This window comes from Podarcis muralis, chromosome 2 (genome assembly GCF_964188315.1).
Source record: "Podarcis muralis chromosome 2, rPodMur119.hap1.1, whole genome shotgun sequence".
In the NCBI taxonomy this organism is placed as follows: domain Eukaryota; kingdom Metazoa; phylum Chordata; class Lepidosauria; order Squamata; family Lacertidae; genus Podarcis; species Podarcis muralis.
Window position 1 is genome coordinate 111,165,957 of NC_135656.1, and position 21,680 is coordinate 111,187,636.

Sequence of the window (21,680 nt, forward strand, 5' to 3'; positions counted from 1 at the left end):
ACACTGCTGATCTTTGCTTCTTCCAGTACACTGGTATTAGTTTGCCTGTCTTCCCAAGTGATGTGTAAAAAAAATTGGAGACCCCATTGATGGGATCTTTCAAGGAGTTGGAGTTGGACATTGACATATGTGTGATGGCCGGAATGTAATGTTCCCACATTTTCCCTTTATGTAAAAGGGTTTTGGAAGCTGGAACAGACCAAAGGTATATAGTTGCAAATTGAACGAGCAAATTGTATCAAAAATATGGGAAGCATATGACAGGGGGAGAGGGGAGAGGCTTGTCAGCACCAGCTCATTTAAGCACTTAATTAGATTTCATCATGCAGATAGCCAAATGTTTCCCTCTTCTGCAATAATGATTGCCTTTGTATGGCAGACAAGATGCACGGGTCCACAACAAATGCGCCATGAGCAGGGTAGGACTAGAACCAATGGCTTTGTGATGGCCTGGGACTCAGGCTCGGACCAGAGGAGTCTCAGTCTGCACCGGATCCTTTGCCTCAGGCATCATCTGAACCAAGTCTGGGGCCTGATCCTGAAGAGTCCCAGTCTGCACAGGTGCCCCTGCAACAAGCACCAGCTGGGCCGAGTCAGGGGCCTGAGCCTGCCCTGGCTCCAGATGCGGGGATTACCTCGTTGCCTTCAGCTGGGCCATCACTTACAGCTGCTCCACTACCGGCTTGGTCAGGGGAGGCTGAGGCGGCCCCTGGGTCTAGTAACCCTCTGACGTCTCCCCAGCTGCAGAGACTCAGGTCTGAGAGAAGGAAAGGCCTGAGTACTCGCAGGAGGAGTGCTCACCTTCGGGCGAAGCAGGGAGGTGAGTCGCCGGGGGATCAGGATCGGCTGTTACCCCGACAAAGGCTCTCGGACCTCACCCTAGGTTGCGGGAGCAACATTGCTGTATGCCAGAGATCCTGTACCTGTCCTTGCCTGGTTTCCTGCCTCGTGTCCTGCCTTGGCCCTGTCAGACTGACTCCTAGCGGAACCTTCGGATTCTGAACCGGATTCTCAGGTTACCCCTGGGCCCAGCACAGGCTTCAAGTTACAAGAAAGGCAATTCTGACTGAACATCAACAGTGGAACAGACTCCCTCAGGAGGTTGTGGACTCTTCTTCCTCAGGGGTTTTTGAGCAGAGGTTGGGCGGCCATTTTGTCAGGAATGCTGGAGTCGAGATTCCTGCATTGCAGGGGGTTGGACCTGATTACCCTCGTGGTCCCCCCCCCCAAACTCTACAGTTCTATGATTCTATGAGTGAGAAAGGTGCAAAGAAGAGGCAAAGAGAAAACAAAAGGTGTGGAGAGAGAAGCAAAAGCAAGACAGGTGACACGAGGACAAAAAGTACCAGAAGGTTGAGGGGGAGGGGGAGGCACCAGCAGCGGGCAGAGAAAGAAAAGAGTTGGTGGAAGTAACTGAAAGCCAAAGGAGATGAAAAATGCAATCATTTTGGGTGCCATGGGTGCTTTCTTGATAAGAAAACACAAACATCATGGTGATAGCTTCTCGCCTCTCTGCTCAACAAAGAGCAGCCCCCCCAGAAAGTAAAAAGAAGACACAACTACTGAAAGGGTCTGAAGGTTTGACCCACAACACTTGAAACAGAGGTTCTCTTGTACAGTGGTACCTTAGGTTACAGACGCTTCAGGTTACAGACTCCGCTAACCCAGAAATAGTACCTCAGGTTAAGAACTTTTTTTCAGGATGAGAACAGAAATTGGGCGGGGGCGGCAGGAGGCCCCATTAGCTAAAGTGGTACCTCAGGTTAAAAACAGTTTCAGATTAAGAACAGACCTCCAGAACGAATTAAGTTCTTAACCCGAGGTACCACTGTACTAGAAGAATAGCAGGCCAACACCTCAGCGTGCAAAATGTGCTTAGCAAATGAAAGTTTGGAAACATAAGAACCATCAAAGTGTTTAGAAAGAAAGCACGTCGGATTGAAAAACAAACCACTTGATTGTTATCTTTCAAAAAATGGACACCCGTTCTTGGAAGAGCCCTTTGAAGAAAACCGAAACTTTGAAGAACAATTTGCTCCATCTGTAATAGGAAGGGAGAATGGCCTGGTCCAACTTGTTCACAGAGTTGCTCCAAAGGCTAGTTGGATTTGTTGCTTCTTCTACAAGAAAGTTAAAAGCAAAGCACTAGCTTCGAAACCTACGAGTGGCAGGCCTTCTGTTCTGGGACATGTGAAAACCATTAACTTTATCAAATTAAGTACTTGTGATAGAAGTTCTCTGCCAAGGATTGGGTCCTGAACACAAAACTCTGTTGATGTTGCACAAAGAGATAAGAAGATGATTGTCATGATTGTCAACATGAGTTCATACGCTTCTTCATTAAGTTTGTTCACAAAACAAACGGTTCAGTGTACACCCCAAATAGCTTTATCAACCATTTTCAAGACAGATGCTTTAAATAAAGAACTGATTACATTTCTCATCCCATCAAAGTTGGAAAGGTTTATATAACTTGCTGTTATCTGTTTGGAGTCAGAAGGTTTTGGCAATGGCTGTCATGGAAAAAGCTGGCTGAAGACTCAATGGGTGGTATATGGGAAATGATTCTTAGCACTGTTTATAACTCAACATGCATCTGGTCGGCCACTGTAAGAACAGTGGATGGGCCATTGGCCTCATCCTGCAGTCTCTTCTTATGTTCTTATGTGCAAGGGGGTCCTGTAGTGAGTTTAAGGAGTGAATCAGAGGTGGGTCTCAGGCAGAGGTACCAAATTGCACCCAACATTGGGGGAGCCTGTTGTCCACGCGTGACATCACACACGTGCCGCCCCCTCCAACCCGGCCAGGCCGACTTGGTCAACCCCACCCACCCACCCAGCTGCTGCCCACTGCTTTAACTTTGTAAGTCGCCACCTCCATGAGGCTGAGGCCGCCTCACTGAGGCCACGGCCTCCCCCTCTGCAAGGCACATCAAGGCACTTGGGCGCGAGACCATATAACACCGGCCTTGAAAGACCTACATTGGCTCCCAGTACGTTTCCGAGCACAATTCAAAGTGTTGGTGCTGACCTTTAAAGCCCTAAACGGCCTCGGTCCAGTATATCTGAAGGAGCGTCTCCTCCCCCATCGTTCTGCCTAGACACTGAGGTCCAGTGCCGAGGGCCTTCTGGCGGTTCCCTCACTGCGAGAAGCCAAGTTACAGGGAACCAGGCAGAGGGCCTTCTCGGTAGTGGCACCCGCCCTGTGGAACGCCCTCCCATCAGATGTCAAAGAGAACAACAACTAACAGACTTTTAGAAGACATCTGAAGGCAGCCCTGTTTAGGGAAGCTTTTAATGTTTGATGCATTACAGTATTTTAATATTTTGTTGGAAGCCGCCCAGAGTGGCTGGGGAAACCCAGCCAGATGGGCGAGGTATAAATAATAAATTATTATTATTATTATTATTATTATTATTATTATTATTCCTTTGAGAGGTCGGGGTGACTAAAGCTGTTTCACCGTCTAAACGTAGGTCAAAAGAGGCCTCTATAATCTGCTTCGTTCAGTACATCTGCAGATGAATATGCGTAATGCATGTGGAATATTTTCAATATTTAATAACTCTACATGAGTGTTTGATGGTATGATGCTCTTGATTTTTATGGAGAGTTGGACTATGTCTGGCTTCTGTCCCTTATATAAGATAATAATAATAATAATAATAAGTTATTTATACCCCACCCACCCAGCCACTTTGGGCGGCTCCCAACAGAATATTAATAATAATAATAATAATAATAATAATAATAATAATAATAATAATAATAATTTATTATAATTATTAATAATAATAAGCAATCAAACATTAAAAACCTATGGTGGGCTGCCTTCAGATGCCTTCTAAAAGTCAGGTAGATGTTTATCTCCTTGATACAAGGAGGGCAGGTGCCACCACCAAAAAGGCCCTCTGCCTGGTTCCCTGTAACTTGACTTCTCACAGTGAGGGAACCACCAGAAGGCCCTCAGAGCTGGACCTCAGTGTCCGGGTTGAATGATAGGGGTGGAGACGCTCCTTGAAAGTTTTGAAATACAGTGGTACCTCAGATTAAGTACTTAATTCGTTCTGGAGGTCCGTTCTTAACCTGAAATTGTTCTTAACCTGGAGCACCACTTTAGCTAATGGGGCCTCCTGCTGCCGCCGCGCCACCGGAGCACGATTTCTGTTCTCATCCTGAAGCAAAGTTCTTAACCTGAAGCACTATTTCTGGGTTAGCAGAGTCTGTAACCTGAAGCGTATGTAACCCGAGGTACCACTGTATCCTACTTACTGAGCCTCAAGTGCTTCCATTCAACCATACTCATCTTTCAAAATGTTCTTATGCATAAGGAGCATTTGCACACGCAGCCCTTTTTATACCACTTTAGGGACGTTCTGTTTAAGCAGATGTTCCAGCACATTCCAACAGTTGTTATGTGGCTGATTCCACACCCAAGGCCTCTACGTGTGTTACTTGTGTATAGGGATGGGTGACTGTCCATTCCAGTTTCTCTCAATTTCTCATCTTACTGGTCTTAAGCTTCCACATCAGTTTGCTATTATTGTTCAAGTCACCATCAGTTTTCTCCTAATAGGAACAAATTTCTCCTAATACGAACCGAATTGTACACAATTTTGCCTGGCGTGCAAATTTGTCAACAAAGCCGTTTCGCTCAATACTGTATGTTATTTTCAATAAGACATTCGCTTTTATTCACGGTTCACCTTAGCACATGAACCTTTGCAGAATATCCCTTCTGGCTCAAGATCTGCACTGCAAAATTCAGAGACGTGAAAATTTCAAAGAACGGCTGTGTTTCGCTTCCCGTGTGGTTTCAGAAAGGGCTGGTTAAGCACGGTGAACTTTAAAATGTGCACTGAATTGCATTTCTCCCCTGCCCCTACTTCCGTGTAAAGGGCAGTCACGGACACACAGGATCCTGAACTGCTCTGGGAATCTCTATGCAGAGAGAGAGGTCTCTCTGCTCCAGGGTGTTAGCTTGTCACAGCAACAGCAGAGGCAGAATCAGCCGTGTAGTGTCAACGTTTGTGCAGCCACTTAGTTTGTGTGATTTCCAGGAACCGCCTGAGAAAAGGGGGAGGCATTGAACCCTCCCACATTTTCAGACCAATCCTGGAACGCTGACACCAAGACCCTGGCATCCCAAATGCAATATAAGTCCCTCATTACGTGTTGAGGAAAGACAGAAAGACAGAAAGACAGAAAGACAGAAAGAAAGACAGAAAGAAAGAAAGAAAGAAAGAAAGAAAGAAAGAAAGAAAGAAAGAAAGAAAGAAAGCCATGGCTTCAGACTCTCTCCATGAGTTCCCTGACCAGATTTGTTCCATCTGCAAGCAATGCTTCGACGATCCTGTGACTATTGACTGCGGGCACAATTTCTGCCAAGCCTGTCTCCCCTCGCTGCCTCACTGGGGAGAGCCCAACAGAGACCCTTCCTGCCTGCTGTGTGGCGAAACCGTCCACCAAAGGAACTTCAAGCCCAACCAGCAACTGGCCAACCTTGTGCAGCTTGTCAGGAAACTTCAGGAGGGGGCAAAAAGAGATGCGGAAAGGAAGGAAGTGAGCAAGAGTCACCAAGAAACCCAGAGGCTCTCCTGCAAGGAGGTTCGAGCCCCCATCTGTACCGTGTCCAAATGCAACAAGGAGGACAAAATCCAAGATGTGGTTCCTGCAGAAGTGGCCGCTCAAGGGTCCAAGGTAGGAGGTCTCCACGAAGGAAGAGGACAGGGAAATAATTGGGTCTTCTTCCTGTAGGTTCAAGCTGAAGATCTCTCTCTCTCTCTCTCTCTCTCTCTCTCTCTCACACACACACACACACACACACACACACACACACACACACGGACAGCTCAGTTGGTAGAGCATGAGACTCTGAATCTCAAGGTTGTGGGTTCAATCCCCATGTTGGGCAAAAGATCTCTGCATCACAGGGCATTGGACTAGATGACTCCACAATTCTATGATCCCATGGTATTCCATGTACACTTTCATGAGGCCATTTGAGCTGCAGGGGGAAACTGAGACTTCTTTTTGTTACTTTGGGGGCCTGGGGGTTAAATTCGAACACCTTTTGTAGGGAGGGAATGTGGCAGTCGAGCGTGGTGGAGGTTTTCCTCTTTTGGCTAACTTCAGAACACCTTGCCATCACTTCTAGGAAAGGTTCAGCCACTGCCATTGGCCATATTTGGGGGAATAGCAGAATAATCTTGGGTACGAGACTAAATGATGGCTAAGCAACCCTTGAGCTGATTTTGAGGGCATGCAGGGGGCTGGACGGGACAAGAGAGGGAGAGGAAGCCTCACTGCATGTGCAGAAATCTGTTGCCCAAGCAGAGATGCTTTCAGCCCATTGTCAGGAACATCCCGAGGGAAAGTTGTTAAAGTCTCCTTGTGTCCAAAGTGTAGGAACTGATAAAAAGAAGTTCTGCAGGCGTGTAACTCCAGGCATGTAGGATGTTGACGTGTGTTTTAATCTGGGTTTTGGCTTATCCTTGATTCTAATTAATTTCTAAATGTTGTAAATAGCTGCTTTTATCTCTCTCCTTTTGCCACTATTATATATTTTTTTAATTTTTGTAAATGACTTTGAGGTTTTATTACAACCAAGCGGGATAGAAACCTTTTGCAATAAATATGGATAAATAACAAATGCTTAAACCAATCTATCAGCCACCATCCAACACACCCTCAAAATAAAAACAGACCAAAATCACAACATAGCTAAATGCATCGGCAAATTGGGGTCCATATTTGATCTGTTAAATCTGAAGCTTTGTTTCTGACACCAGTTACTATAATGGGGAATTTTTAAATGGCTATAATCTCTCTTCCTTTTCACATAAGTGAGTGAAATATCTGAAGGGCTGTTATGTACTAAGCTTGGATCCTAGAACAATAGGCAAGTAGGATCCTAGAATGCTACAACTGATTGGCTTGCAGGAAAAGACCAATCAGGCTCCAGGAGGGAAGCAGAATCAGCCAATCAGACAGGACTCGTTGTGTAAATAATGTACCGTATTTTTCGCTCTATAGGACGCACCCGACCATAGGACGCACCTTGTTTTAGAGGGGGAGAACAAGGAAAAAAATCCCCCCCTCTCTGCTCAGCGCCCCTTCAGCGAAGCGGAAGGAGAAACGGAGCCCCTTCCATTTCTCCTACCGCTTCGCTGAAGGGGCGCCGCGCAGCTCTCCCTCTCTGCTGAAGCCAGGAGAGTCTTGCTCTCCTGGCTTCAGCAAAAGGAACCCGAAGCCTTTGGAGCTCAGCGCGAATTCCCGCTGCGCTCCAAAGGCTTCAGGCGGCTATCCCTGAAGCTTGGAGAGCAAGAGGGATCGGTGCGCACCGACCCCTCTCGCTCTCTAGGCTTCAGCGAAAGCAACACGAAGCCTCCAGAGTGTGGAGGGAGCGCTCCCTCTGCGCTTTGGAGACTTTGCGTTGCTATCGCTGAAGCCAAGGAGCCTACATTCGCTGCATAGGATGCACACACATTTCCCCTTAATTTTTGGAGGGGGAAAAGGTGCATCCTATAGAGCGAAAAATACGGTATATAAAAGCCTGAGGTTTGGGGGGCAATTCAACCACTGTTTTACAAGCTGCAATAAAGAGCATGAAATCACTACAGGACTCTGAATATATTTCAAGGGCTATGTCACATGCAAGAGGGAGCAAGTTTGTTTTCTCCTGCTCTGGAGGGTAGGATGCAAACCAATGGCTTTAAGTTACAAGAAAGGAGATTCCGACTGAACATTCAGTCTGTTCAGCAGATTCCTACGAGAGGCGGTGGACTCTCCTTCCTTGGAGGTTTTTAAGCAGAGCTTGGATGGCCATCTGTCAGGGATGCTTCAGCTGAGATTCCTGCATTGTAGGGGGTTGGACTAGATGACCCTCAGGATCCCTTCCAATTCTATGATTGTATGAAATCTGCAGGCAAAGTTGCCCCTCCAGTGGGAGAACAATTCTTTGCCCAAGCAGAAATCCTTGTGCTGATGAAATGATTGCCTTAGTGCTATGTTGGATTCCATGCAATGTATTAGAGGACATGCAAGCCGACTCCATAGAAGTGATCTTTCTGGGCTGTTGGGAGAGGTGCTTTGTAAATTGCGGTGAACTGTGTATGTTTTTACCCGACTGCTATTTACGTTTCTCTGAATTCTGTTTTAAACTCTTTTAAGTCTCTTGGAGACCTCTGTGCAACAAGTGACTTCTTCTTCTTCTTCTTCTTATTATTATTATTCAAATAGTTATTATCCTACAGCAATTTACACTAGTGTGGTGTAGTGGTTAAGAGCGGTGGACTCATAATCTGGGGAACCGGGTTCGCGTCTCCGCTCCTCCACATGCAGCTGCTGGGTGACCTTGGGCCAGTCACACTTCTCTGAAGTCTCTCAGCCCCACTCACCTCACAAGAGTGTTTGTTGTGGGGGAAGAAGGGAAAGGAGAATGTGAGCCGCTTTGAGACTCCTTCGGGTAGTGATAAAGCGGGATATCAAATCTAAACTCTTCTAAAACATACCCATTCTGCAGGTGACTCAAGCTGCACCTCCTAACATCAATGCCACGGAGACCCCAGTTCCAGGCTCACCAACCACAAATGAGGAACAGGAAACCACTTGCTCCATCTGCAGGGAGTATCTTACAGACCCTGTGACCCTGGACTGCGGCCACAACTTCTGCCGGGGGTGCATCACCTGCTATTGTAAGATATTGGAAAATCAGGATGGGGGAGCGTTGAAGTGTCCTCTTTGCAAATCCCGGATCCAGAAGTGGAATTTTCGATCAAATGTGCAGCTGGCAGAAACAGTAGAAGGCCTCAAACTCCTTCCACTAAAATTATATAAGGTAAAGTAAGGTGTGTGTGGGGGGGGGGTCATGCTGGGATCCTCTGTTCCTATTATAGTCAGTGCTGAATTATGAAGGGTGGGGAGGAAATTACCGTATTTTTCACTCTATAAGACGCACCAGACCATAAGACACACCTAGTTTTGGGAGGAGGAAAACAAGAAAAAAATATTCTGAATCCCAGAAGCCAGAACAGCAAGAGGGATCGCTGCACAGTAAAAGGAGCAATTCCTCTTGCTGTCCTGGCTTATGGGATAACCGCGTGCAGCCTCTCCCGGGCAGCAGGAGGAAGGCTCCCCAAGAGCTGCGTTCCCTTTAAAGAGCGTGCGAAGCGTGTGTACGGCTCTTGGGGGCTTTTCCCCGAGGAGGGAAGAGGGCTGCCCTTCTCCCTCCTCGGGGAAAAGCCCCCAAGAGCCGCACACATGCTCCACGCGGCTCTTTAAAGGGAGCGCTGAGCAGAGCCTCCCGCCTGCATTTGCTCCGTAAGACGCACACACATTTCCCCTTACTTTTTAGGAGGGGAAAAGTGCATCTTATAGAGCGAAAAATATGGTACATATAGAAGACTCCCGATTCAATCCAGGGCTGGATCTACATTGATCTTCTAAACGTGATTGAATATAATGTTCTCTAACGCTTAATGGTAGTTTTCCATTGCTGGCGGCTTACTACTCTGCAGAGTCCTCTGTTAACGCATTTTAAACATTATAAATGACGAGTGTAGATCCGCCCCGGGTAATCTCAGTCTATAAAATTCTGTCTGAGAGTTTAATAATAATAATAATAATAATTTATTAATTATACCACACTTATCTGGCTGGTTTTCCCAGCCACTCTGAGCGGCTCCTAACAGAATATTAAAAGCGCAATAAAACATCAAACGTCTAGCTTCTACACCCTTTGGATCTGACATTATTTGGCACAGATAATTTGTCCGCAGCTACATTGGTCTTGACAGGGATGATGATGATGGTGATGATGATGATGATGATTTATACCCCGCCCATCTGGCTGGGTTTCCCCAGCCACTCTGAGCGGCTCCTAACAGAATATTAAAAACACGATAAAACATCAAGCATTAAAAACTTGCCTAAACAGGGTTGCCTTCAGATGTCTTCTAAAAGTCTGATAGTTGTTTATTTCCTTGTCATCTGGTGGGAGGGTGTTCCACAGGGCAGGCGCCACTACCAAGAAGGCCCTCTGCCTGGTTTCCTGTAACCTCACTTCTCGCAGGTTGTTGGCTGAATGCCGCAGATTAATGCTCAGGCTCAACAATGCATCTGCTTCGATTTGCTCCAGATGAGCCTTAGTAGTAGGAATTATTATTATTATATTATTATTATTATTATTATTATTATTATTATTATTATTATTATTATCATCATCATTATTTTATTTATATGCAGCCCATCTGATTGGTGGCTCCTGACAAAATATTAAAAGCACAATAAAATATCAACCATTAAAAACTTCAGATGTCTTCCAAAAGTCAAATAATTCTTTGACATCTGATGGGAGGGCAAACTAAGATCCCAGGTTCAGTTCAGTGAAATAATTCTATCTAATATCCTACAAACCTGAAGGCAGCTTTTTGCTAGAGGGACAAATAGTTTGATTCAGAATCAGACTGGCTCATATAATTTTGTTGTTGTTTAGTCATGTCCGACTCTTTGTGACCCCACGGACCAGAGCACGCCAGGCACTCCTGTCTTCCAAGGCTCATATAATATGTATCTAAAATACTCAGAAAAGGGGTGGAGTAGGGGGATATGGCAGGCATCCCCAACCTTTGGCCCTCCAGATGTTTTGGACTACAACTCCCATCATCCCTGACCACTGGTCCTGTTGGCTAGGGATCATGGGCGTTGTAGTCCCAAAACATCTGGAGGGCCGCAGGATTGGGGATGCCTGGGATATGGTCTTTATTTTCCAAGGAAGGAGTAGGAAGAAACCTCTGCAAATTACTAGATCTTCATGCTTAGATGAGACATAAGCCCTTTTGGGTCTGCTGCGTAGTACACTCCTCCATGTTCTGAAGAGACGCATTCTGGAGACGCATTCTAAGACATGGGGAAGATGAAGTGTCACCACAGCAGTGGCCTCTGCCCTCTTAGCTACCCGTGATCATGTCAATGTTTCAGACACACCTACTTAAGGAATCCTACAGGGTGGCCCAAAAACATTTTTTTCTGAAAGAATGGAATGACTTGATAGGGTGAACGTTTTCTAAGGAGATCTGTGTTTGGCATCACATGGGCTGCCCTCCTGCCAGAACCAAATTATCGTTATGAGTTTGTCAGTGCCAGACCTCTGTAATCCCAGGATCCAGCAAGTGTTAGAATTCAATCAAGGCTTGGAGAGTTATGCTGTGTGCCAGACCCCTCTAATCCCAGGATCCAGCAAGTGTTAAAACAGGTATCAGCAACCTTTTTCAGCCGTGGGCCAGTCCACCGTCCCTCAGACCATGTGGTGGGCCAGACTATATTTGGGGGGAGGGATGAACAAATTCCTATGCTCCACAAATAACCCAGAGATGCATTTTAAATAAAAGCACACATTCTACTCATGTAAAAACACCAGGCAGGCCCCACAAATAACCCAGAGATGCTTTTTAAATAAAAGGACACATTCTACTCATGAAAAACACGCTGATTCTTGGACCATCCATGGGCCAAATGGAGATGGAGATTGGGCCACATCCGGCCCCCAGGCCTTAGGTTGCCTACCTGTGTTAAACTCTAACCAAGGTTTCTAATTTTTGTAATAGCCATGAGAGTCTCCGGGGGGAGGTGTAAGGAGAACAAAGGAAGGGGAGATGGCAAATGCCCCTCCCTCAATTCACAGATAGTTGTATATATGTGTAAACAAACCACATATCATAAAGGCACCACAGTCTCTGCTGTGCCTTATTCCCAAAAGGAAGCACGACCCCTGATGAGAAAGCGCCCGGAACCCCGGGAATCTCTCGCCGCTCGGAGACTGGGGTGGCACACAATGTTATTTTCAATCTGTGCAGGAAAGAACCCAGAGCCAGCTGAAGTCTTTGGAGAAAGAAAAGCAAAACCTTGTCAATCAGAAACAGACCGAAGAAGAGGAAAAGGAGAAATGTCTGGTAGGTTTTTTTCATTCAAGATCTTTGCACGCCAAGGTTGTGCGTCGACGACAGACTCGCAGCCAAGGCAGGGATCGTGGAGCATACCAGAACCCCAGAAAGCCTGTCGCTTTAAAACTGCCTCGCACTTGGCCAGACTAACCCGAGGCTATTCCACAAAGCCCTCTAAATCATGTGCATAAAAGGTGAAGGTAAAGGACCCCTAAGGAACGCGGGTGGTGCTGTGGGTTAAACCACAAAGCCTAGGACTTGTAGATCAGAAGGTCGGCGGTTCGAATCCCCGCGATGGGGTGAGCTCCCGTTGCTCGGTCCCTGCTCCTGCCAACCTAGCAGTTCGAAAGCACGTCAAAGTACAAGTAGATAAATACGTACCACTCCGGCAGGAAGGTAAATGGCGTTTCCGTGCGCTGCTCTGGTTCGCCAGAAGCGGCTTAGTCATGCTGGCCACATGACCCGGAAGCTGTACGCCGGGTCCCTCGGCCAGTAAAGCGAGATGAGCGCTGCAACCCCAGAGTCGGCCACAACTGGACCTAATGGTCAGGGGTCCCTTTACCTTCAAAGGACCCCTGACAGTTAAGTCCAGTTGCGAACGACTCTGGGGTTGCAGCGCTCATCTCACTATACAGGCCAAGGGAGCCGACGTTTGTCCGCAGACAGTTTTCTCATGTCATGTGGCTAGCATGACTAAGCCGCTTCTGGCGAAACCAAAGCAGCCCACGGAAATGCCGTTTACCTTCCCGCCAGAGTGGTACCTATTTATCTACTTGCGCTTGCTTTCGAATTGCTAGCATAGCATCCTTTAAACCCACAGACTGGTATGGCAGGAAAGGCTAGAACTTTCCTACTTCCTACTTTCCCAAAGTTCCGGAACTAATCGCTTCTTTCCTTAGCCATTCCTTGCCCTGTGTGCAGCCTGAAAGTAGCTGCATGTGTGTGCAGTCGTGGGTCAGCTGGATGTGTGTAAATGGGGGATTGCCTGTACTGGATGTGTGTTGTGTTGTGTTGCCTGTGCATGCTGCACGTCCGATATGTGGAGCGGATTTCTGTGTATGTGTGGAGGACAGAGGGTGGGGTTTCTATGTTTGTTCCAGGTGCATTTGTGACACCAGTGTGGACGTTCTTTCCTCAGAAACAGTTAAACAAAGAAAAGCAGAAAATCAAAGATGCCTTTGAGAAGATGCAAAATTCTCTGGAGGAAAAAGAGAGTTCCTCGCTGGCCCGCCTGAGAAACCTAGAAAAGGAGATTAAGAAGAAGGTGGCGGAAAATGGCAACAGACTCTCGGAGGACATTTCTTACCTCACGAAATTGATCACTGAGCTGGAGGAGAAGTGTGAGCAGCCTCCACAGCTGTTCCTTCAGGTGAGATGGAGTCAATGTCGCCTGAAAGTGACATTTGGTTTTCCACAGAGAAAACAGGGCAAATCAGTCCTCCTGGTAACACAAATATGAGACAGACTTCTCTGTATCTTTCTCTTTCAGGACATCGAAAGTACCTTGCTCAGGTATGCAGCTTCTTCTCCTGCCATTACTGACTCTTAAAAATAAATAAATCCCTGCTTATTCCCCAGAAAGTCTTGATGCAGCTAACAGTAGCAAAAGCAGAATAAACAAACATTATAATGTCCATAGGCTGCAGGGCAAGGTGAGCAATAACTGGCTTTTCTTCTTCCTTTCTGTTACACAGTTTTTAGTCTAGCTTCTACACCCTTTGGATCTGACATTATTTGGCACAGATAATTTGTCCACAGCTACATTTGTCTTGACAGGGATGATGATTTATACCCCTCCCATCTGGCTGGGTTCCCCCAGCCACCCTGGGCGGCTCCCAAAAGAATATTAAAAGCACTATAAAACATCAAACATTAAAAACTTCCCAAAACAGGGCTGCCTCCAGATGTCTTCTAAAAGCCAGATAGTTGTTTATTTCCTTGACATCTGATGGGAGGGCGTTCCACAGGGCAGGCGCCACCACCGAGAAGGCCCTCTGCCTGCTTCCCTGTAGCTTCACTATTCGCAGGAAGGGAACCACCAGAAGGCCCTCGGAGCTGGACCTCAGTGTCCGCGCAGAACGATGGAGGAGGAGATGCTCCTTCGGGTATACTGGGCCGAGGCCGTTTAGGGCTTCAAAGTTCAGCACCAACACTTTGAATTGTGCTTGGAAACATACTGGGAGCCAATGTAGGTCTTTCAGGACCAGTGTTATATGGTCTCGGCGGCCAGTCTAGCTGCCACATTCTGGATTAGTTGTAGTTTCCGGGTCACCTTCAAAGGGATGAAGCACATTCTTGTGTGAGCCCAAGAAGCCCCTCTGTATAGAACTGCTAAGTTGTGGGTGAACATATCAGAGGACACAGCGATTCTTCAAACAGCTCTTGTTTATTCACAGGCCAGGACAGAACTGAACTGAAGGGTTCAGTCAGCCTGCTTATATAGAGCTCCAGTACAATGTAACTGTAACAATTTTCTAAAACTATCCAATCACTGAATGTCATTTTCAATCCCTTATTTGCATAACTATCTACAGTATCCCCCTGCTGGCCCAGGGTGAGAACTTGAGTACATAACAAGAACCAGGCTGTAGTCCCCTCCAGTCCTCTCTCTCTACTTCCCCCAAAAGTGCTGGCTACTTAAAAACCTTTTCAAACGACAGGTGCCACGCATTGAATCTATAAAGCATTAGAGGAATTACCATTCTTTAACCTTTCTTTTCGCAAAACCATGTTTCCGTCCTGGTTACAGGGAGAAACGAGCGGAGCATTCAGCAGACCTTTCCACCTGGTTGGAGGAGAGACTCAAGATCTGTTGTCAGAAAAATTCAACGCTAGTAAACGCTATGGTGAAATGTGCAGGTATTTGGGGCAGCTTGGGAGTCGGGTGGGGAGAGGGAGGGAGAGAGGTTGAGCTCTCAAATATATTCCTGTGGAGGAAAGCGATCTAGGGCCCGGGATGGAATGTGCAACGGAAACATCCACCCGTCTGTGAAAAGGCAAAATTCCTTGCCAGTGAAAGGCATAGAAACAAAAACATTGTGATGCCTTTCTGCAAATCGATGGTGCAAACCTGGGAGGTTCTGGAGAGGCTTAGCAACTGCATTTTGGAAGATTGCTGTAGAGCTGGAAACATTGCAGTAAATATGATAGCCATGTTCAAATATATAAAAGGATGTCATATAGAGGAGGGAGAAAGGTTGTTTTCTGCTGCTCCAGAGAAGCGGACACGGAGCAATGGATCCAAACTACAAGAAAGAAGATTCCACCTAAACATTAGGAAGAACTTCCTGACAGTAAGAGCTGTTCGACAGTGGAATTTGCTGCCAAGGAGTGTGGTGGAGTCTCCTTCTTTGGAGGTCTTTAAGCAGAGGCTTGACAACCATATGTCAGGAGTGCTCTGATGGTGTTTCCTGCTTGGCAGGGGGTTGGACTCGATGGCCCTTGTGGTCTATTCCAACTCTATGATTCTATGATTCTATGAATTTTATTTTCAAAAAAATGAAATCTACATATATTTATTACATATTGATGAGCTCTTTGAGCGAATTTGTCATTTTTAAACCTAATGTTTCCTTCCTTCTCCCACCTCCTCAAACAGATTCTCTGGAGGAAGCACTGAAGAAAGGTAATTTTGGGGGGACAGAATACCAAGGGATATTTTGATGGGATAAGTTGCCAGTAGGTCCGTCTGCTGACCACAGAAAGCCACCCACTTTAAAACTGTAGCACATCTAATGTAATTCTAATTTATGTGATGATCTTAATCGAGGTCAAGTTGACATATTGATATTTTGTACATTGCTGCTGCTTCTTGCTTGCTGGTGAGTCACACAAAGCAATAATCAACCTAAAAAAGCAAAACAACCCATGAAATACAGTACCTCATTTTTATATTTCAGAAGGTTTGAATAAATTTCTCACTCACACTACAGTGCCTCTGGAGCAAAAACTGGAGAAAGGTAATATTATGGAACTAAATGAGAACTAAATCTTGGTGGGAGATGGTGCTTGGAAAAGAGTCAAAGAGCAGAACTGGTTTTATTCTGGGAATAAATTCAGTAAATTGAGTAAATAATAATTGTTTCTTAACTGTGCCTGACATGCCATCCAAAAGTTAATTCATTCAGCATAGCCCTATATTTAAATGCCGATCTTAATCAGGGAAGTACTGTAACAGGGCTTTTTTTAAAAGAAGCAACCGCTGAAACATGTATGATTATTGTTTTATTCTATTGCTTCTTAAACGAGAACTGAATAAAAGTAAGTTCTAGAAGAATTAGATGGAAACACAAGCCCCCCAATGAAAATAAGGACACCCAATGACACATAAAACATTAACCATAGTCGCTGAGAGCATGTCATTCAAATAAAAACTACCAAGTCTAACAAATGAGTAATTATTATTATTATTATTATTATTATTAGTTGTTGTTGTTGTTGTTGTTGTTGTTGTTGTTGTTGTTGTTGTTGTTGTTGTTAATTGAATTTATATACCGCCCTATACCTGGAGGTCTCAGGGCGGTTCACAAAAAAGATCACAATATATAAAATCAAAATAAAAAGAATAACCCAATAATGCCCCACCCCAAAAAAGAGCTACATTTTAAAAGGGCATAGGATGTTGATGAAGTCAACCAAAGGCCTAGTTAAAAAGGAACATTTTTGCCTGGCACCTAAATGTGCATAATGAAGGCACCAGGCGGACTTCCCTGGGGAGAGCATTCCACAGATGGGGAGCCACTGCAGAAAAGGCCCCGTTCTCGTGTGATCCCCCTCCAAACCTCTTGAAGAGGAGGCACACGAAGGAGGGTCTCAGAAGATGATCTCAGGGTCTGGGTAGGTTCTTATGGAAAGAGGCGGTCCTTGAGGTATTGCGGTCCTGAGCCATTTAAAGCTTTATAGGTCAAAACCAGCACTTTGAAATGGGCCTGGAAACTAATTGGTAGCCAGTGCAGTCGGACCAGGATCGGTGTAATATGCTCAGACCGTCTTGCTCCGGTGAGCAACCTGGCCGCTGAATTCTGCACTATCTGAAGTTTCCAAACCGTCTTCAAAGGCATCTCTGCGTATAAGTATGTAAATCATAGCTGTCAACCGTCCCTTATTTGGCGGGAAACTCCCTTATCCCAGTGCCGTGTCTTGCTGCTGTCCCTTATTGATGATGTCCCTTAAATTTCCTGGGTTTCATGCTCACCTGGCTCGGGAGGGAAGCAGCGGCTCGGGGTCCTCCGCCACAAGAGAGCACGCACGCTGGCACCGTCATCCTGGTGCAAGGAGTTCCATCGGCCCTTCCCCGCTGGAGAGAGGGGGGGAGGGAGAGAGACTCTCACCCACACCGCCCACAAGCCCAGAGGCAGTAGTGGTGGCGGCAGCTGAGGAGGCGGCCTGAGGGAGGATGGGGAGGGGATGGGGAGGGACGCAGAAGGGTGGCGCCGCAACAGCCTCATGCCGGATTGACAGCATCTGTCAATCCTACCAATGTATGTAACTCTTTACAACAGCAAAATCCCTTATTTTGGCTGCTGATCCCTTATTTTCGAGGCTGCTGGTCCCTTCTTTTCAAATCTGTAAGTTGACAGCTATGATGTAAATATGTCTCTGATTGGAAATGGGTAGAAACCACAGCTAAAGGTGGTGTTCCCAGGTGTAGCGGATGCGAAGGGATCGTTCCTTCTCACCTGCTTAGGGAGTGTACACTTGCTGGCCGGGAGATTTAAGCCCACGTTTATTTTCTCTTTCTCTGTGTGCCCTTCAGTGAGCGTGACTCTGGATCCTCTCACGGCACACCCTCTGCTCGCGCTGTCTGCCGATCTGAAGAGCGTGAAGGTTGGGGACGTGCCTGATGACCAGGCAGAGGACACGGACGAATTGCTCTCCATACCCTACGTGCTGGGCCGCGAGAAGTTCACGTCCGGGAGACATTGGTGGGAAGCCGAGCTGGATTTAAATGAAGAAGACAAGGAATACATGGATCAGGAGTGCTTGTGGATCGTAGGGGCGGCAAGAGAGTCCTTCCAGGGAAATAAAGGTTTCGACCTCAGCCCTAAAGCTGGGGTCTGGGCTGTGGGGGTGAGCCCCTTTTCCAAAAAGCTCACTGCTTTCATTTCCCGCAAGCCAAGCCATTCGCACTTGGCGCATCAGGTGAGGAAGATCCGAGTATCCCTGGATTACAAAGCACGCCAGGTGGAGTTTTTTGATGCCGATACAGATGCCTCCATTTTCACTTTTTCGGCAGCTTCGTTCGCTGGGGAGGCCATTCGTCCCTTTTTTTGTCTGGGGGGAGAAGGACTTGAATTGAAGTGTGGGAACTGAGCAGAATATTCACCAGTCCTGGTCTTTCCCTGAAAACAGATAGCTAGCGGAAGCTTTCCTTCTGGTGCAAATAGCAGCTGTGGGGGTGTATTAGGGCTGTGCTAATGGAAGCTTTCCTTCTGGTGCAAATAGCAGCTTGGGGGTGTATTAGGGCTGTATTCGTGGAAGCTTTCCTTCTGGTGCAAATATCAGCTGTGGGGGTGTATCAGGGCTGTGCTAATGGAAGCTTTCCTTCTGGTGCAAATAGCAGCTGTGGGGGTTTATTAGGGCTGTATTCGTGGAAGCTTCCCTTCTGGTGCAAATAGCAACTGTGGAAGTGTGTATTAGGGTTCTGCTGAGACCCCACTGATCTGCCTCGTGGCCCCAGTTTGCGGTCCCTGGGTCTGCACATCACCCACGTGCAGACAGGGATGTCCCACCCTCTGACAGCCCTGGATTGCTCTGGGCTTTGCAACCCAATCCAGGGCTATTTGAACCTGACTCGGTTGATGCCCAGATTCTCCCCCCTTTTCCCCAAATCAGCCTGATTCAGTTTGGGACTCAGCCAAACGCGCTCTGCAGCCATAGTAGGTACAGGAGGAGAAATTAGGTTTGATTTTCATGCTAATGCAAAAATACCAAATTTACACTCCCCATAACAATGTGTGAACCAAAGCCTAGCTATCCTTCAAAATCCACACTTCTCAGAATTTTGCTATGCAGAATTTAGTAGTCTTCTAGGCAGATAATATGTGCATTAGGGGGAATTGTGCTTAAAATTGCATATATTAGCGACTATAGAATACAAACATGCATTATGTCTAGCGAAACTACTTGCAAAAATGGGTATATTAGCCAAAATTGCATAAGGAGAAATGCATACTAAAATTTCTATGCTGAGCTTATCCACCTGGATTTTTAAAAATTCCAATCATATTCCTTAATCTAATCAAGAAACAAGCTTTTTTTCTGATCCTATGCACTATTCTACATATGCATATGCACTCTAGAATTCCTAAAGTAACCAGTATAATCCAGCATGCTTGAGTAATTAGTGTGTGAAGAGGTTAAAACCATAGAGTAAGCTGTCCTGCCAGGCTTTGTCTATTTTACTTCCCCCTCACCTTGGGAGGAAATGGGTAACCAAGCCCTTTGGATTTCTGTATGGAAGGATCTCTGAACTGGTCACTCCAGCCAGCAGCATAGCTTTAACCTGCCTCCTTTGTTTCAGACCAGAATGGAGTTCTGAAACTAGCATTTTTCTATACCAATAGTTTAGATACTTTTGCATTCATGTAGTTGAGCAACGATTTTGACTGACTCCGTATCTTTTCTGTCTGCTGTATGGAAAAGCACATGAATAGTTTTGTAAGGAAACCATTTTATGTGGTCTATCTCTGTGACGCGGGACGCGGGTGGCGCTGTGGGTAAAACCACAGTGCCTAGGACTTGCTGATCGCATGGTCGGCGGTTCGAATCCCCGCGGCGGGGTGAGCAAGTAGATAAATAGGTACCGCGTTATAGCGGGAAGGTAAATGGCGTTCCGTGTGCTGCGCTGGTGCAGGCTCGCCAGAGCAGCGATGTCACACTGGCCACGTGACCCGGAAGTGTCTGCGGATGGCGCTGGCTCCCGGCCTCTAGAGTGAGATGAGCGCACAACCCTAGAGTCTGTCAAGACTGGCCCGTATGGGCAGGGGTACCTTTACCTTTACCTTTTATCTCTGTGCTGGGGAATCAATATAGCTTGGAAAGAGCTTTTTAAAAAGGGTTTACAGCCTATATTTCCATGTGTTTCTTTGCTGCATGTTTTGCGATGTTACGTAAATCTCTGCTGGGGTTTTCTCACCAAAGGGTACTTGCCCCAAACTTGGAACCTAGACTTCTAGTATGCCAACAACCAGCACATAAGCAGATACATTTAACAATGCACATCGCTGTATATTTAACACTATGTATCAATAAACTTATAAAGTTACTCTGCAGAAATGTACCGCAGTGTGTTGTTTTACTCTTTTATACTTATTATACATATACCATACTTTTTGAGGAAAGTGTATCATTATACATGAGTGGAGCACCATTATCTTCCCACTGAAAAAAACTCAAATTTATCTCTGCACATCTAGGAACAGGTGAAGAGATGCCATATAAGAAGAAGGGTCAAGTATGATTTTCTGACAAGATTTCCATACCTCTCGTTTAGAAAGTAAGCCATAACACAAGGACATATGTTTTTGAATTCATCTGTTCATCTTTCCACATCCATTAGCCAAAAAAAAAATCAAACACACACATACACATTTTTAAAACAGGAGGAACGCTTGCTTAGAAGTTGCATGTGGTTTTTCTCCCCACAAAAAATAAATTTAATTTTTCATGACCCAAAACACTTCCTTCTCTAGATTGAAAGAGCAAGGTACAGTGGTACCTCGGGTTAAGTACTTAATTCGTTCCAGAGGTCCATTCTTAACCTGAAGCACCACTTTAGCTAATGTGGCCTCCTGCTGCTGCCGTGCCGCTGGAGCACGATTTCTGTTCTCATCCTGAAGCAAAGTTCTTAACCTGAAGCACTATTTCTGGGTTAGCGGAGTCTGTAACCTGAAGCGTATGCAACCTGAGGTACCACTGTATTCAAACTGAGGCTACCAAGGAACCAATGGCTTCTGTAAGCAGATAACACACTGCTCATTCCCTATGTAGTTCCTGGGAGGAAAGAAGTTTTTGAAGGAGAAAGAAAGGTACAGTCCCTAAACACCCACGTGCTCTATAGACCTGGTCAACATTATGTCTGAACAGGAAATTCCAACACAAATAGTGTATGCTATGCTTCAATGGGCCTGCTTCAATGTCCCCACATATTCCTCACACCCCATCCTGCCCTGCACATATTGAGCACAAGCCAATGTCTTCTTCTTCCAAAGCAACTACTCTATTCCGAACTTAAAAATCGAAAGCGCAATGCTGGTGGTCAACAAAAGAGGCTGAAAGACTCCCTCAAGGCAAATCTTTAAAAATGTAGTATAAACACTGACAACTGGGAAACACTGGCCTGTGAGCGCTCCAATTGGAGAACAGCCTTTACCAAAGGTGTCATGAGTTTTGAAGACACTCGAACTCAGGACGCAAGGGAGAAACGAGTTCAGAGGAAGGTGTTAAGTTGTGGGTGAACATATCAGACAACACAGCGATTCTTCAAACAGCTCTTGTTTATTCACAGGCCAGAACAGAACTGAACTGAAGGGTTCAGCCAGCCTGCTTATATAGAACTCCACTAGAACGCAACAGTTACCATTTTCTGTAACTATCCAATCACTGAACGTCACTTTCAATCCCTTATTTGCATATGTGGACCTGAACTATCTACAGTATCCCCCTGCTGGCCCAGGGTGAGAACTTCAGTACATAACAGAAGGCACGCTTGGCAAACCCTCACCGTGATCAACTCCC

General features: G+C 46.1%; 1 protein-coding gene and 1 non-coding gene across 2 annotated transcripts; both read left to right on the top strand.

The window, feature by feature from the left end:
* Window positions 1-5,210: 5,210 nt before the first annotated feature.
* Window positions 5,211-20,203, top strand: LOC114590968 (tripartite motif-containing protein 10-like). The gene is made up of 9 exons (XM_077921813.1): window positions 5,211-5,700; window positions 8,525-8,839; window positions 11,856-11,951; window positions 13,081-13,311; window positions 13,432-13,454; window positions 14,692-14,801; window positions 15,541-15,567; window positions 15,842-15,901; window positions 17,698-20,203. The coding sequence occupies exons 1-9, from the start codon at window positions 5,284-5,286 to the stop codon at window positions 18,252-18,254; spliced, it is 1,836 nt and encodes a 611-aa protein (XP_077777939.1). The 5' UTR covers window positions 5,211-5,283; the 3' UTR covers window positions 18,255-20,203.
* TRNAQ-CUG (transfer RNA glutamine (anticodon CUG)) lies at window positions 5,842-5,914 on the top strand. Its single transcript has one exon. It is a non-coding gene; the product is annotated as a tRNA-Gln (tRNA).
* Window positions 20,204-21,680: the final 1,477 nt, after the last annotated feature.